Source organism: Dendrobates tinctorius, unplaced genomic scaffold (assembly GCF_039654945.1).
Source record: "Dendrobates tinctorius isolate UK_male_01 unplaced genomic scaffold, ASM3965494v1 ptg000155l, whole genome shotgun sequence".
NCBI classification, from domain to species: domain Eukaryota; kingdom Metazoa; phylum Chordata; class Amphibia; order Anura; family Dendrobatidae; genus Dendrobates; species Dendrobates tinctorius.
In genome coordinates this window covers 9,745,481-9,761,447 of record NW_027361822.1, presented here as the reverse complement: position 1 = coordinate 9,761,447, position 15,967 = coordinate 9,745,481, and the positions used below count along the sequence as shown (strand labels likewise).

The window sequence follows — 15,967 nt, the reverse complement described above, 5'->3', positions numbered from 1 at the left end:
TCCGGAACTGCGGTTGACCTGCACTTACTGGGAAATCATTGTTCGCGGGTAATAATTGTAATCAGTGATCCCCATCACTAACGTTGTTCAGCGGGTTATCTGCACCTGTAAGCGACATACACTGGCCTTTTCAGTGTAGCGCACATGCAGCCACGGACATGTAAGGGCATGACACACCAGTTATTGGCCAATCTCATGTGCCAGAGCCTCACGTGTCCCTCTAGTAAGCCGGACTCGGACCGCGGGGCATGACGGAGTCTCGTTCGTTAACGGAATTAAGCTTGCAATGTGTGAATCTGTTCTGTAGCTGGCATGGTTGAGGTTTCCCAGGTGGAGTCGAATTTAACCGTAGGCTCCACTCCTGGTGGTGCCCTTCTGGACATTCCTTTAAGGTTCAGCTTTGCAACCATACTGCCCACGTAAAACAAACACTTTGCCTTCATGAACGCTGTTTGGAGGGTCATGACTCGTGGGAATAACGCCGCCCAATCAGTTAACCTGCTAGAGAGATCCTTCGTTGCTCCCAAGCATGACATCACACTCCCTAGGAAGAAGGTAATGCCACTGTGGCGACCGTACTCCTGGGGGCAACACAAGTGCACTGATGCCCAGCCACTGCTCGATGAATCTGCTGGTACATTGACCCAGACCACTACATTCCCCTCGCACGCTACACAACCTGAATCTGACCCTGATGAAACTCAGGTTACCCTTCCCATATACAGTTCCATCTTACATGGTGACAAAGAGGAAGCTGCAGATGAAAGTGCAGGTTCGGCCTACCCGCCATCAGACACACCACCGTACTATCAGGGGCCCTGTGCCAGTGCCGTCGCCAATGAGTGGGCCCCCCCCTGCTTGCTCAGGATCACAGCACTTGCAAAGTTTTAATACTGTGCAGTGAGATGGAAGATGGGGACGACGAGGAATCCAGACAAGTACAGGGATTCCCTAGCGAGGAGACTTATTTGATTGTTTTCAATGTTGGGACAGCAATTTTTGGGGAGCACTATACTCTGGAGAATGATAGATGGGGCCCACCATACACAGGAACATTCCAAAGGTGGACATCAGACACTGGAGCAGCATTTACAGGGCCCATTATACACTAGAGCATTAGAAATGGGGCCCATTATGTTTGGAGCATTATTTGGGCCCATAAGACAGTGGAGCTTCATCCATGGGGACCAACATATACTGTAGCATTATGTGGAGCTCATCATATACTGTTTCAAACATTATATGGGACCAATGATTCTGTATGGAGAAATAGATGGGCCTCGTCATGAGATGTAAAAAGTGAGGTATTTTTCATTGTACTATACCGCTATTTCTCTGCCGTATCGGAGCATGATGAGTTGTGGTATGTGTTAAAGGGGCGCTCTTTCGCCCAGGGCACATGAAAACCTGCAGCCAGCCCTCCCCCCCACAACTTTAGCCAAATACCCCCATTTTTCAGTGCGTAACTTGTATTATGAAGTTAATTAAGGTTGACAAGCTTAAGTAAGAAGAATTGATGCTTTTGGCATTCAAATGGGCACTGTAGGTGTGTTTCCTGTCCTCCTCTCACTGCCGACTTTTATTCCCCATTGACTTACACGTTTCGTGTTTCGGGACGACCCCGACCCCGACTTTTCCCTATAATCGGACGATCTTGCTCGACCCGACTTTTGGAAAAGTCGGGTTTCACGAAACGAAACGCGACCCTAAAAAACCAAAAGTCGCTCAACTCTACTACTAGTGTTTGCAACCAACGTATGTGGATACGGATGGAAGCACACTAGATAGAATTTTTTAAAAATAAGCAGCTCAAAAAGAAAAATATGTATGAGGCAACAGTGAGGCACGCTGGGCGGCCTACAACCAGACGTGGCTGCAGGACCCACTCCACAGCGTGAGCTGCACTTACACAACCCTTGCAGACAGCTGTGAACACTGCTGCTAGGGAAAAGCAAGCCACAGTGGTGGTTTATGTAGCCTGGGTAAAGCAAAATATTGTTTTGAGAATAGCTATTTCTAACTGTCCCTCACAGTCTTCAACAGCAGCCTGTCCCTAACTGAATTCACAGCAGAGTGACCAGAAATGGCGGCGGCAGTGGCTTTTATAGTGCATCATGACATCATTTCAGCAGCCAATCACAGCTATGCCAATAGTCAACATGCCTACATGCCTAACAGGATGTGCCCACACTTCTGAGGAATCCCATTGGCTGAATCAAAGCGAGCGGGCTGATAGCATTATGGTAACTTCCGATTCTGGTATCCGATATGAAAAAAGTATCGGAAGTCAGTATCGGAATTCCGATACAGCAAATATTATTTAAAGTCATACAATTTTGATAATTTTTTGTACTCTGTATATAGTAGTAATCATGATATGTCTTTATATTTGTGAATGTTGGTGTATGTTTGCATGTTTGCACAGCTTGTTATAATTTGTTAAGATCTTGAATGATCCCTATAAAGGAGTTGACCTGAAGTTGATTATTGCACCTGGACCCATAGAAGCGAGTAATCGTGAAACGGCCGTCATCCTCCCTCCCTGCATGTTTCCCATGTCCTGCTTGTCCACTTGCTGTCCATGGCACTTACAATTGTGGCCAAAAGTATTGATACCCCTACAATTCTGTCAGATAATACTCAGCTTCTTCCTGAAAATGATTGCAAACTCAAATTCTTTGGTATTATTATCTTCATTTAATTTGTCTTAAATGAAAAAACACAAAAGAGAATGCAGCAAAAAACAAAACATTGATAATTTCACACAAAACTCCAAAAATGGGCCAGACAAAAGTATTGGCACCCTCAGCCTAATACTTGGTTGCACAACCTTTAGCCAAAATAACTGCGACCAACCGCTTCCGGTAACCATCAATGAGTTTCTTACAATGCTCTGCTGGAATTTTAGACCATTCTTCTTTGGCAAACTGCTCCAGGTCCCTGATATTTGAAGGGTGCCTTCTACAAACTGCCATTTTTAGATCTCTCCACAGGTGTTCTATGGGATTCAGATCTGGACTCATTGCTGGCCACCTTTGAAGTCTCCAGTGCTTTCTCTCAAACCATTTTCTAGTGCTTTTTGAAGTGTGTTTTGGGTCATTGTCCTGCTGGAAGACCCATAACCTCTGAGGGAGACTCAGCTTTCTCACACTGGGCGCTACATTATGCTGCAAAATTTGTTTGTAGTCTTCAGACTTCATATTGCCATGCACACGGTCAAGCAGTCCGGTGCCAGAGGCAGCAAAGCAACCTCAAAACATCAGGAACCTCCGCCATGTTTGACTGTAGGGACCATGTTCTTTACTTTGAATGCCTCTTTTTTTCTCTTGTAAACTCTATGTTGATGCCTTTGCCCAAAAAGCTCTACTTTTGTCTCATCTGACCAGATAACATTCTTCCAAAACATTTTAGGCTTTTTCAGGTAAGTTTTGGCAAACTCCAGCCTGGCTTTTTTATGTCTTGGGGTAAGAAGTGGGGACTTCCTGGGTCTCCTACCATACAGTCCCTTTTCATTCAGACGCCGACGGATAGTACGGGTCGACACTGTTGTGCCCTCGGACTGCAGGGCAGCTTGAACTTGTTTGGATGTTAGTCAAGTTTCTTTATCCAACATCCGCACAATCTTGCATTGAGATCTCTTGTCAATTTTTATTTTCCGTCCACATCTAGGGAGGTTAGCCACAGTGCCATGGGCTTTAAACTTCTTGATGACACTGCGCACGGTAGACACAGGAACATTCAGGTCTTTGGAGATGGACTTGTAGCCTTGAGATTGCTCATGCTTCCTCACAATTTGGTTTCTCAAGTCCTCAGACAGTTCTTTGGTCTTCTTCCTTTTCTCCATGCTCAATGTGGTACACACAAGGACACAGGACAGAGGTTGAGTCAACTTTAATCCATGTCAACTGGCTGCAAGTGTGATTTAGTTATTGCCAACACCTGTTAGATGCCACAGGTAAGTTTCAGGTGCTGTTAATTACACAAATTAAAGAAGCATCACATAATTTTTCGAACAGTTCCAATACTTTTGTCCACCCTCTTTTTTATGTTTGATGTGGAATTACAGTATATCCTATTTGGCTTTAGGACAATTCTTTTTGTGTTTTTTCATTTAAGACAAATTAAATGAAGATAATAATACCAAAAAATTTGTGTTTGCAATCATTTTCAGGAAGAAACTGAGTATTATCTGACAGAATTGCAGGGGTGTCAATACTTTTGGCCTCAACTGTATGTGAATAAAGGATTATTGGATCTTATTTTTGCTGGTAAGTGCTACATTTTTTCTTCTACTGCTTCTTGGATTTGTCTGTTTTCGTCAAGCACCAATACCAGCTATGCGCAGCGCAGTGTTCAGATTTATTTGGTTCCTTGTCTGTTAAGTGGTGATTTGTGTTCCCTAGTGATGTTCATCTGTACTCTTTGCTTTGGAAACCTATATTCACTTCTAATATCTCATCAAAGGTTTCCTCTCAGGTTTTGTATGATTTTACTTGTTTTTTTTTTCAGATTCCTACAATATCGGATCCTCTCAGTGGAGATTTTCTATTTAAGAGAATTTTCCTTAAAGACTCATCAATGATGGATAGGGACAGGGACAAGATCGTGGAGAGGATATTACCCCTCACCGTAGAGATCCTCTTCTGGCTTACTGGAGGGGTGTGAGAGATTTTTATGATGTCACTTTACATCATCCTTATTGTTTCTGTCAGGTTCCTGTAAGGTGTCAGGGTGTCACCGTCTATTTCTCCATGGAGGAGTGGGAGTTTTTAGAAGAATTCAGACATATTTTCCTGACCCCTCCCCAGCCCCTTGCATCACAAGGTAATAGGACTAAGAGCACATGGCATATAACTATCTGTTTTGTAAAGAATTAATTCAGCCCCTGTGTTTCCTCCAGATCTATCCAGTAACAGTATAACACCAGAGACATGTCCCCGTCCTCTTGTTCATCAGGACTGTAATCAAGAAAATCCCAATGTTCCTCAGGATCCTCAGGTAGATGGAAAGAAGGTGTCATGATATCTCCCCTATTGTAATGCTAATGCCGGCACCCCTGCATGGTTCCCTTTCCTCTCCCATGCAGGCACGTCGACATGCTCACTGCTGTGGATACGTTGTTGTTTTTACATCTCTCGGTGTGCTCCCTGTCTCCTGTGTAGGTGCACTTCCGGGCAGCACGCCTAATGTGCGCACTTCCCTGCTCTTAAAGGAGCAGAGGATGTACACAGTAAAATGCCCTCACCAATAGCTGGGAGGCATCTTATCTAACAGGAGCTCTCCCCAATAGGGAGGTGCCTGAGCAACCCCTATAGTTTAGTGATAAGTGCATTGGTGTGTTCAGCTGTATGTTGTCACATCCCCCATCCTTAGTCTGTTATAATTATTCCCTTTCTCTTTTTGTTCCATTAGTACAGTATAGTGTGTTCTTTATCCGGTGGCTGCTTCGGTAGTATCCATATCCGAATCCTAAAACCGCATTTTCGGTACCTGCACTGGACCCCCCCTGATCCTGGTGCTGTCAGTCCTGAATCCATAGTCCCTGATCCTTTTGTGGCCAGCTACCTAACTGGTTCCCGATAACTGCCAGTGTGAACAAGACACTTTTCTTCAAGATCCAATTTGTCTGTTTGCGGATCCTGCTCGGCAATGACTCCAGTCACGTCTCCTCAACCAGCGAATCCGACCACTTGGGATTGGCAGCTGCAGTACTGAAGTCTGCCTGGGAATGTTACCTGGTGGCTACCTGCAAACCAGTCTGTCTTCACCATCAGGAGCTCCTGGTAGCCGCTTAGCTATGCCTCTTCCTAAGCAGACTTAGCACAGTGGTCATCAACCAGTATTGTATGTTTTATACTGGTGTAATGAGACTGGTGGAGATGACAGGATTAGAGCTGGTGATCATAGATGTGACTTCTCCATCTGTTTGTGACTTTTGCAATATTTGTTTCAGGGTGAAGATCTGCTCCATATTAATATTACAGAGACATTTCTGAGGGGTGATGAGCTGTGTAATGAGGAGATTCCTCCAGATAACAGCACAGGCGAGTAGTAACTGTGTTTTTTTTAAAGTGTGTGACACAAATTTTGAAAACTTTTTTTCATATGTATTTGTAAAAGTGAAATGCCGTATTCTTACAACAGGGAAATATAAAATCCATGGTTGATGACCACAAATGTGGTTTCTGCACACAATCACAGGACACAGGAGACACTTCAATTCCATTTTCCTTGTTGGCAAATATGTTACCAATGCGTCCATCCACTTAATTAAAGCTTAGCACTAGGGATGGGCGAGTCTACTCGCTAGGACTCGTTACTCGGCGAATAGTAAGGGACTCGCTGGACTCGTTACTCGGCGAGTCTCCCAGTGATTACTCGCACAGTAACGAGTCCAATGCAAGTCAATGGCAATCCTAGTTTTGTCAGAGTTTTTTTTTCTCACTCGCTAGACTCGCTATATCACATCGCTGTCAACAGCGAGTCTGAGCGAGTCTGAGCGAGTCTACGATTCCGAGTCCTGTATACTGGATTCGGGACTCGCTTATACAGAATCTGTTATGTTCCTACAAGTTTCCAAGACAGCCTATGTCAACACACAGCGATTGTGAGCGAGTCTGAGCGAGTCTACGAATCCTGAGTCCTGTATACTGGATTCGGGACTCGCAAATATAGAATCTGTTATGTTCCTACAAAGCTTCCGAGACAGCCTAGCGTGTTAGGTCAGAAAACTTTTCTAGATGGACAAGCATGTTAGCCAATCATATTCAGTAATGTTGGTTGTGGCAGGGCTATGATTGGCTTCTGTCCATCGTGATGCCTATGTCATGTATGAGAGGCGAGGCTGTATATAAGCCTTTTCCACCACCATTTCCTCTACATTCCTGAGAGATCTGAGATAGAGCAGGGTGAGGTAGATGCTTGAGCAGATCATAGGGATTGTCAGTTAGTGTAGGGAAACTTCAAGATTCCTTATATTAAACCCAAACAGCTCTTCTGAGAGCTACCAGGAGGACAGAGGAGTACTGTGTAGACTGTAGGCAGGCAGGCAGGGAGGATCAAGCCTTACAGTGCAGTGCACAGTGCAGGGACTAGTGTGCAGCTTCACTGCTAGGTGTCAGCACACACACTTACGCCAGCAAGTGACGCCTACAGCACCACCTAACTCCATCTCGGTGACTGTGCATTTGTCAACAATGTCACAAAAACCACAATTTCCCAAAAAAGAGGTTGCAAAGGGACGAGATCGTGGCCGTAGCAGTGCAGGGAGCATCACTTGAGCGATCTCCCTCCAGGCTGTAGTCCGCTGGATGTTATGCCCATAGGCAGGGTCAGTGGGGAGCCAAAGCAGGGGCCGAGCCTCCACCAGATCAATCAACTGCAGCGTGTTGACAGTGACACGGGCCATGATTGCTCTGTATTGCTCTGTGTGTGTGTGCGTATGTCAACTCGACTTGGATTATTTCCTGTTTGCTCAAAGCATGGTGTGTGCTAGAGAAAATCGCTTCCCTCGCCTCATCGGCACTAAATAAGACAAACAAATGCGAGTTTGGACTCGGACACAGCAGCAACAAACTGTTGCGAGTGGGGTTTACAAATCGCCAATGCAAGCGCTTTCCGAGACACATCTGCGATTTGTAAATCGCACATTACTCGCTAAGACTCGCTTCCCCATTCATTAACATTGGACTCGCTAGACTCGCAACGAGTAGCGAGTCCCGGGCCCGGACTCGCTAGAGTCAAGCGATTCCGAGTAATTTAGGACTCGCCCATCACTACTTAGCACTTATTTCCATATATTAAAATAAACAACATTACATAGTCGCATACAGAAAACCCCAAAAAAATAAAAGTAATGGCAATCGGCCAAGATAATATCTGGCAGCAGCAACGACCCATTGGTTACCTCTGTTGGCAGTGATCAGTGGCATGTCATTCCAACCAGAAGATGAAATATACATATTAGCAGGGTACCTGGGCAACATCGGAAGAACATTTTTAGGGGATCGGTAAGCTAAGTGTGCTGCATTCTATTATTTTGATAATACATGCAGCCCCATTCCCTGTCTGCGTGCTGGTGGTAGTGCTGGCTGTTGATGCGAGAGACTCGTTATAGTTTCTTGCATCACACACGGTAGTGTGATCCCGGCCTAATAGTGATGTTGATGATGGCATCGAAAGTGTTAACCATTTTAGTAGCCATTTCGAAAAAGTGCAGAAGGGTGCTGATTAGTGATGAGTGAACGTGCTCGCCGCTACTCGTTACGTGCCCGAGTATCACAGTACTCGGCGAGCACTGAGCATTTACGGGATTATTTGGCAGGAGCTTGGGTCTCCATCCTGCATTTTTGGTGGTATTTAGAGCACCAATCAATATGCAGGGATTGTCTGCCATGAACTGTAATGCCGCAGCCATCTTTGTTGTGGAATTACAGTGATTGGTTGGCCACACAGCGTCATCAGGTCTATGAGAGACTGGACGCCGCCCTGTTAGGTGCATTTAGCTCCGGATTCAGACAGTGTAGGGAGAGCTGCTTCTGAGATAGGGTCAGATTTGTGCTTTTATTAGTTAGTGTGAGTCTACCATTGTTCAATCCACAAATCCAGCTAAACCAACAGTCCTTTTAAGGGCTAATCATGGGGTATATAGATTGCAGTGCTAGGTAGGCAGGGGAGTCTATGTGCGCATATCCACATCAGTGTAAGGCATGTAGGCACTGAATGTGAGTATATAGATCTCACTGCATACAACAAAAGGGTCCATTACTGTCTGGTGCTGCCTAATATATATATATATATATATATATATATATATATATATACCTAGCTGCAGGTATGTGTGGCTAGGAATAATTTTTTTTTGCACCTGAATCCTGCTAATTTTATTACAAAGGAAATCCAGAGCCCCCTTTTTTGTCTACAATTATTTGCTTGTTCACACTGCGGACTACAGCCAGATCATTTTAATACAACGGCGTGAAAATCCAGCAATTTAAAACGACTTTGCCCGTCCCAGGCATCACATCTGAGTGCGCAGAAAATTCTGGCATTTTTTGTGGTACTGTGGTGTTTTTTGGAGTGTCTTACAACATTTTAGACACCATTTTGCTGGCCAAAAAATATTTAGCTACAATTCATATATTTATCACTGTGTTTTGTACGCCACACGCATCACATATCATTGCGCTAAATAATTTACAATTTTAGTACTCCAACAATTTTTTTTAGTGCCATAGCCTACATATTGACACAATTTTGGTGTGCCAAAACAATCCAAGCCACATATTTAACAGTGTTCTATCTCTGTCAGACGCCAGATCTATTTGTGGTCTACAAATTGTGGCATTTCCGGCCTATATACCACTGTTTTGCTGTCTGTTACCCTTGGTCTGTACAGTAATTTGGGGTAAAAAAAATAAAAAAAAACTCCAGGCCACATATTGAACAGTCTGGTATCCCTGTGACATGCCTCATCTATCTGTGGGCTACAAAGTGTGTTTTTGAGGCTTCCAGTCACCTTTTTTCGCTGTGTGTTACCCAAGCTATAAACACGATTTTGCAGTGAAAAATTAAAAAATATGGGCCACACATTGCACAGTCTGGCATCACTGTCAGACACCTGATCTATTTGTGGCCTGCAAATTGAGGCAATTCAGGCCTTTATTCCACTGTATTTGCTGTCTGTTACCCTAGTTCTGTACACTATTTTTGGGTAAAAAATAAAAAAATACAGGCCATATATTGGAACAGTGTGGTATCGCCGTGACTTTGCTCATGTATCTGTGGGCTTCAAATTTGGGCATTTCATGCCTACATTATAATGTTTTGGTTGTGTGGTTTTGATGGAGCTTTTCTATTCTTGGCAAAGAAACTAAATAAGATCAATGAGGTGATTAGCTGCACACAATGGAGAAATATTAACGATTACAATTACTTTCACAAGTAAGTTACCACACACTTCACCAAATGCTTTCACTTTTACAACATTATATTCTGAAGACTTGAAGAAGATGATGAATATATTATGAAGCAAATAGGTATGAATAATTATAACGCAAATGATGTTACAAAAGTCAGAACATACATCCTATCTGTGTGGCAATGATTTACCACCAAAATGTGGAAGCATGAGACTAGTATCATCTTGTGGATTGATGTGAGACACAAAGTCCTTCATAGTGAAACTGTTCTGGATGTAATGTGCAATTTGCACTTGAAAATTAGAACATGCCTTCTATGATGCTTGCATTAAAGAACTGATTGGACAGATATGTATGGACTCAGGAAGACGGGGCTGCGGGTACCTGTGCTGCATCAGGTCCGGAAAGGTCAAGGCGGGGCCCTGTTTACCAAACGAACTATGACCTCTGCCACCAGCGTTTTGAGATGGGAATTTTTTTTTATAATTCTGCGAGAAGGGTCCTCTGGTACTGCCACATATTTATACACCTGTCTGCCTTTGGAAGAAGAGATTGAAAGTTCTCCTTGTAGTGTGGGTCTAGAAGAGTCACCAGTAATGAGTGTCACCGAAAATTTTGACCAAGGCGAAGGATACAGGAAAGACAGCGCAACATAAAGTCAGCCATGCGGGCCAGACTGCTAACAGGCAAGACTTCCATGTTCTCACCAAGAGGACGACTGACCATGCTCTCCTCCTCCTTCTCCTTGTCCTCAGACCATCCCCAACTTTCGACTAACGTCTGCACTAGCATTGTAAATACATCATTGTAAATACACCCCTGTTCTTTGTATCTCCCCCACCTCATTGTAGATTGTAAGCTCTCACGAGCAGTCTTTATCGTTTTCTTTTTATTAAATTATTGTATTATTGATAAGTTTGTTATTTTTACTTGGGACTGTTGTGATTGAAAATGTTAGAAAATTAGGAAGGGGAAAGGGAAATTTTGTGCTCACCAAAATAGTCCTGTAAGCCGGTCGTGCCTAGGGATCAAATGGCTGACCACCATGTGTTGCAAACATGAAGAGAGAAGGAAGATCCGGCACTGGAGACTTAATAAAATCCACGATAAGTTTTATTCACATAATTTCATGATAAAACCATAAAGGGGAAAACAGACCCCCACGCCTGACGCGTTTCGAACCTTACACCAGGTTCTCCCTCAGAGACATGAAACAAAACAGTTCACAAAATGATTATAAACATTCCTAATCAGCAGAGGGACTCCACACATGTGTATAATCAAAGAGGCAGACAACTAAGCCCTCAAATCACTGGTGGAGTCACTCCCTTGCAAGAAGAAAGAAAAAAAAAAAAAAGGAAAAGACCAATACAACAATGGACAAGACCTAGAATAAATAAAAACATGTGCAATACACACGTATAAATGCATAAATACATAGCAACTATCAAATGACAAACAGAAAAAAAAAAAAAAAAAAAAAAACCCCAAAAAAAAAAAAAAAAAAAAAATAAAATAAAAAATAAACCCCCCCCCCCCAAAAAAAAAATGATGCTCTTTATGAATCCGAGCGTCGTAAAATTTGCACCAGGCTATCAAAAAGGGGTTATAAGAACTGGATGTTAAACAGGGCTATTAAGAAAGTGGATAACAAAACTAGGAGTAGTTTATTGCAGAATGACATGGTACACACTAATCAAAATAAAAATATTCCCACTTTTTCTACCGCTTTCAGTTCAGATTACAAGGGTGTTATTAAAATCATAAATAAACATCTTCCCTTACTGCATCAAGATCCAGTCTTATCGCAGATATTGGCTGGTGGACATAGGTGTGTTCCAAAGAGAGCTAAAAATATGAGTCATTTTTTGTCCCCCTCATTGTATTTGTCTGATTGCACTAAACCTACGTGGTTAAATTACTTGGGCAATTATAAGTGTGGTGAAAAATTGTGTGGTTTGTGCCGCTATATGGATATTACAGATAGATTTGTTAATTTTAGTACACAACAAACCTACAAAATTAAAACCTACATGAATTGTAACACCACACACTTAGTGTATATGGCAGAGTGCACATTGTGCAGTTTATATTACATTGGCTGCACCACACGCAGCCTGAAGAGGAGACTAAGTGAGCACATCACCGCTTCTAATCCAGAGTCTATGTCCAGTCGTAGGAATGTGTCTGGCTTGTCCAAACATTTCCTTGAAATACACAAGGGTAATTTATGCAGTCGTAAAGTTAAGGGAATAGAACGGGTATTGAAACCCCCCAGAGGGGGTGACTGGGAACATTTACTACACTGTCGGGAAGCCTTCTGGATACTTGCGCTTGATGCACGATATCCGCAAGGTCTAAATTATAGAAATGATCTTATGTATTTCTATTGAGTGCTGAGATTTTTGCTGTTTTTTCTTTTTTTTTTTTGTATTTTTTTTTTTCTTTTTTTTTTTTGGGGGGGGGTTTTGTTTTTTTTTTTTTTTTTTTTTTGGGGTTTTTTTTTGGGTTTTTTTTTTTTTTTTTTTTCTGTTTGTCATTTGATAGTTGCTATGTATTTATGCATTTATACGTGTGTATTGCACATGTTTTTATTTATTCTATGTCTTTTCCATTGTTGTATTGGTCTTTTCCTTTTTTTTTTTTTTTTTTTTTTCTTCTTGCAAGGGAGTGACTCCACCAGTGATTTGAGGGCTTAGTTGTCTGCCTCTTTGATTATACACATGTGTGGAGTCCCTCTGCTGATTAGGAATGTTTATAATCATTTTGTGAACTGTTTTGTTTCATGTCTCTGAGGAAGAACCTGGTGTAAGGTTCGAAACGCGTCAGGCGTGGGGGTCTGTTTTCCCCTTTATGGTTTTATCATGAAATTATGTAAATAAAACTTATCGTGGATTTTATTAAGTCTCCAGTGCCGGATCTTCCTTCTCTCTTCATGATTGAAAATGTTAAACTGTAAACATGTTTGCGCTTTATAAATAAAGATTCTTAGTATTATTAGAACATAAAGAAGCGGGATGGTGATGCAGATTATGGCATCATTGGCTCTCACCATCTTGGTGGATTCCTCAATGTTTTTGGAGGTTGGTACATTTGTCTGACCTCTATGTCCACTCCTGAGATCTTATGTGTAAAGTCTGAATTGAATACTGACGGCCTTGTTGATTCTGGTAGGCAACAACTGCCCGCTTCTGCTCACAAATCCTTAACAACATGTGCAGTGTGGAGTTCCAATGCGTGGGGATATCAAACACCAGTCTGCGAGCCGGAAGCTGCAAACCCTGCTGAAGCACATCAAGGGTGGATAAAGCTGTAGCTGACTTTCTAAAATGGGCACTCAGGGCGGTGTACTTTAACAAGCAGATCCGGCAGCTCCATGTCGTTTTTCTTAATCCATTGAACAACGAGGTTAAGCACATTGGCCAGGCATGATTTGTGTGTGAGCTCACCTCAGAGCTGCCACCAGGTTCCGGCCACTGTCACACACGACCATGCCTGGCTGTAGGTTGAGCGATGTCAGCCACAGATCTGCCTGCTCTTTCAGAGCTGTCCACAACTCTTTAGCATTGTGCGGTTTGTCACCTAAGCATATTAGCTTCAGTACAGCCTGTTGACTCTTGGCTGAGGTAGTGCTGCAGTGCTTCCAGCTTGTGACTGATGTGCTCAGTGATGGAGGCTAAAGAGGAGGAGGAAGATGAAGTGCAGGAGCTGTAGACTGTGGGGGCAACCCTGATTGACCTAGGGCTTGCAATTCTCGGTGTTGGGAGGACGTGTTGTCAGGGTAGCTATTTAGGGAGGGCTAAATTAACCCTTCACGGTTGAGCCAGTGATGTCCAAATTATTCTACAGTGTTGCTAGCAACTCAAATGACCACATGGAGACGGGGGTCTCTGTACGGGAGGATCGAGACAGATCACCAAGCCCCTGTATTTTAGTCACTTCTTTTATAACATTTTGCTTAATTATGCAAAGTTCTCAACTACCAATAACATCATTTCACTTTATAAGCCAATAATATTGCAAGAAAACCGGAAACTACATATATGTCCGTATCCAAATAGAAAGCAATATAATAGTTCCCTTATCTTGCACCTGATGGGAACAGTCTGGTTTCATGACAGCCCATCCCAATTACAAAAATTTATCTTATCTTACAGCAACAAAAATGGAGAAAGGAAACCTTCAGGAAAAATGGAGAAGCAAAACTTCAGCTCTGATTTTAGTATTAACCCTTTACATTCCCCCCTAGATAATTTTTTTTAACACATATGCAGCATCAGAGGTGCTATCCCAAGCTAAAAGCTTGAGGGGTCTGGTCTTCACATGACTGATGCCGTGTTATCAGTCATGGCTGTCGCGGCGCACCCGTCCCCCCTGTATACTGCAGTTCACGAATAACAATTTTTGATGACGGTGGTGGAGATCTTTTGTAAGTAGCCTTTTGAGATCGGTGCAGAGAAGAGCAGGGGCAACGACGCCTTTGGTATCATCATTAGCTGTCTTAGTGTAGAATTCCGTAATACATACAGAAATACACCAAAAAGCAAGTTTAGTATCACATATACAACAAGGATACAGGCAGCAATGTGTGACAAGCTTTGAAAGATCCCAGCTACCCAGCCCCCAATTCCCTTAAATCAATTAGCTGGATCGAGAAAGGAGAAGGTGTCTGACCACCAACTGTCCTTATTACGATCATTGTCTTTATCGTATTGATCTGAGTCTTTGAATATCTTCTAACTTTAACTTTTAACTTCTACCAATAATAATATGGAAAATGCAGAAAACCAAAACATTATGTCCCCTTTCTTTGCTATTGGCTTGTTGGGTGATGAGGAGGACTTGATAGGGACCGTCATACAAGGGTTCTAGTCCGTGCTTCCTGACGTGCCTTTTCACGACTACCAAATCACCAGGCTTCAGGTTGTGACAGGTTTCGGTTTCTGCTCAATCTGGAAAAGAAAAGAAAACTAGAACATAGGTGTTAGCAAGATTTTTACTAAGCTAAATAACATATTGAACAGCACGGTCAGTCTCTTCTGATAACTGCTGAGGCTGGAAATTTGCAACTGGGGGCCTAGCACCAAACAATATCTCATATGGGGACAGGCCATATTTTGCAATAGGGGTAGTACGGATGTGGTATAGTACAATGGGTAGGAGCTCTGGCCATGGAGCCGTAGTCTCCTGCATCATTTTTGGTAAATTGTCCCTTCAGTGTTCCGTTCAGCATCTCAACTTCCCCACTGGATTGTGGGTGGTACGGAGTATGGAGGGCTACAGTGGATCCAAGCATTGTCAGAACTTCTTGGTACACATGAGAAGAAAAGGCCAGGCCTTGGTCACTTTCAACAACTTCTGGAACCCCATATCTGCATATCACTTCCATCACCAATTTCTTCGCTGTGGTTTTTGCAGTCATGGTGGTAACAGGGAATGCTTCGGGCCAACTGGAGAACATGTCAATAACAACCAAACAGTATTCATACCTTCCAGACTTAGGTAACGTGATATGGTCCACCTGGAGCCTTTGGAAAGGATAGTCGGGCTTAGCAAGATGCTTCAGGGGTACAAGTTGAAGTTGACTGGGATTGCAAGTCTGACAGATATTACAGGCACGGTTGAGCGCTGTCAAAACTGTGGAAATTCCTGGGGCCCAGTAAAATTTTTGCACCAGTGCGAGGGCCTGATTCTTTCCTCGATGTGTAGGCCCATGTGGCAATAGCAGGGTACATCCACTTAGGGAGACACACAAGTTGGTCCTTTTTCCAGAGACCATTATCCATTCGTGCCCCATCAGTCTTCCATTGCTTCACCTCTTCCATTGGAAACATTCTCTGCATCGTCATTACGTGGTCTCTCGGGGTCCGACAGAAAACTTCAGTCTGTTGTAGATCCTCAGGTTTTTGTAGGGTCAGTGCTTCTTGCAACTGTTTACGCTGAGAGCGTGTGGTCACTATAGTTGGTATGGTTGATTCAACGGGTGAAAGAGCAGCAGCTTTTGCTTGCATATCCGCATATATGTTGCCAACAGTCTGTGGACTGTT

The 15,967-nt window shown here is 43.1% G+C and overlaps 1 protein-coding gene and 1 long non-coding RNA gene across 2 annotated transcripts in view; both read left to right on the top strand.

Annotated features, from left to right (window-relative positions):
• Positions 1-4,702, top strand: part of LOC141051198 (uncharacterized) — an 81,452-nt gene extending 76,750 nt beyond the window's left edge. The window contains exons 3-4 of the long non-coding RNA XR_012220590.1: positions 4,172-4,268; positions 4,510-4,702. This is a non-coding gene — a long non-coding RNA (uncharacterized lncRNA). The remainder of the gene's footprint in view (positions 1-4,171; positions 4,269-4,509) is intronic.
• Positions 1-15,967, top strand: part of LOC141051173 (uncharacterized) — a 130,687-nt gene that overhangs the window by 76,799 nt on the left and 37,921 nt on the right. The window contains exons 2-4 of the mRNA XM_073548038.1: positions 4,713-4,824; positions 4,901-4,998; positions 5,954-6,044. Of these exons, the coding sequence (XP_073404139.1) occupies positions 4,713-4,824; positions 4,901-4,998; positions 5,954-6,044 (301 nt within the window). The remainder of the gene's footprint in view (positions 1-4,712; positions 4,825-4,900; positions 4,999-5,953; positions 6,045-15,967) is intronic.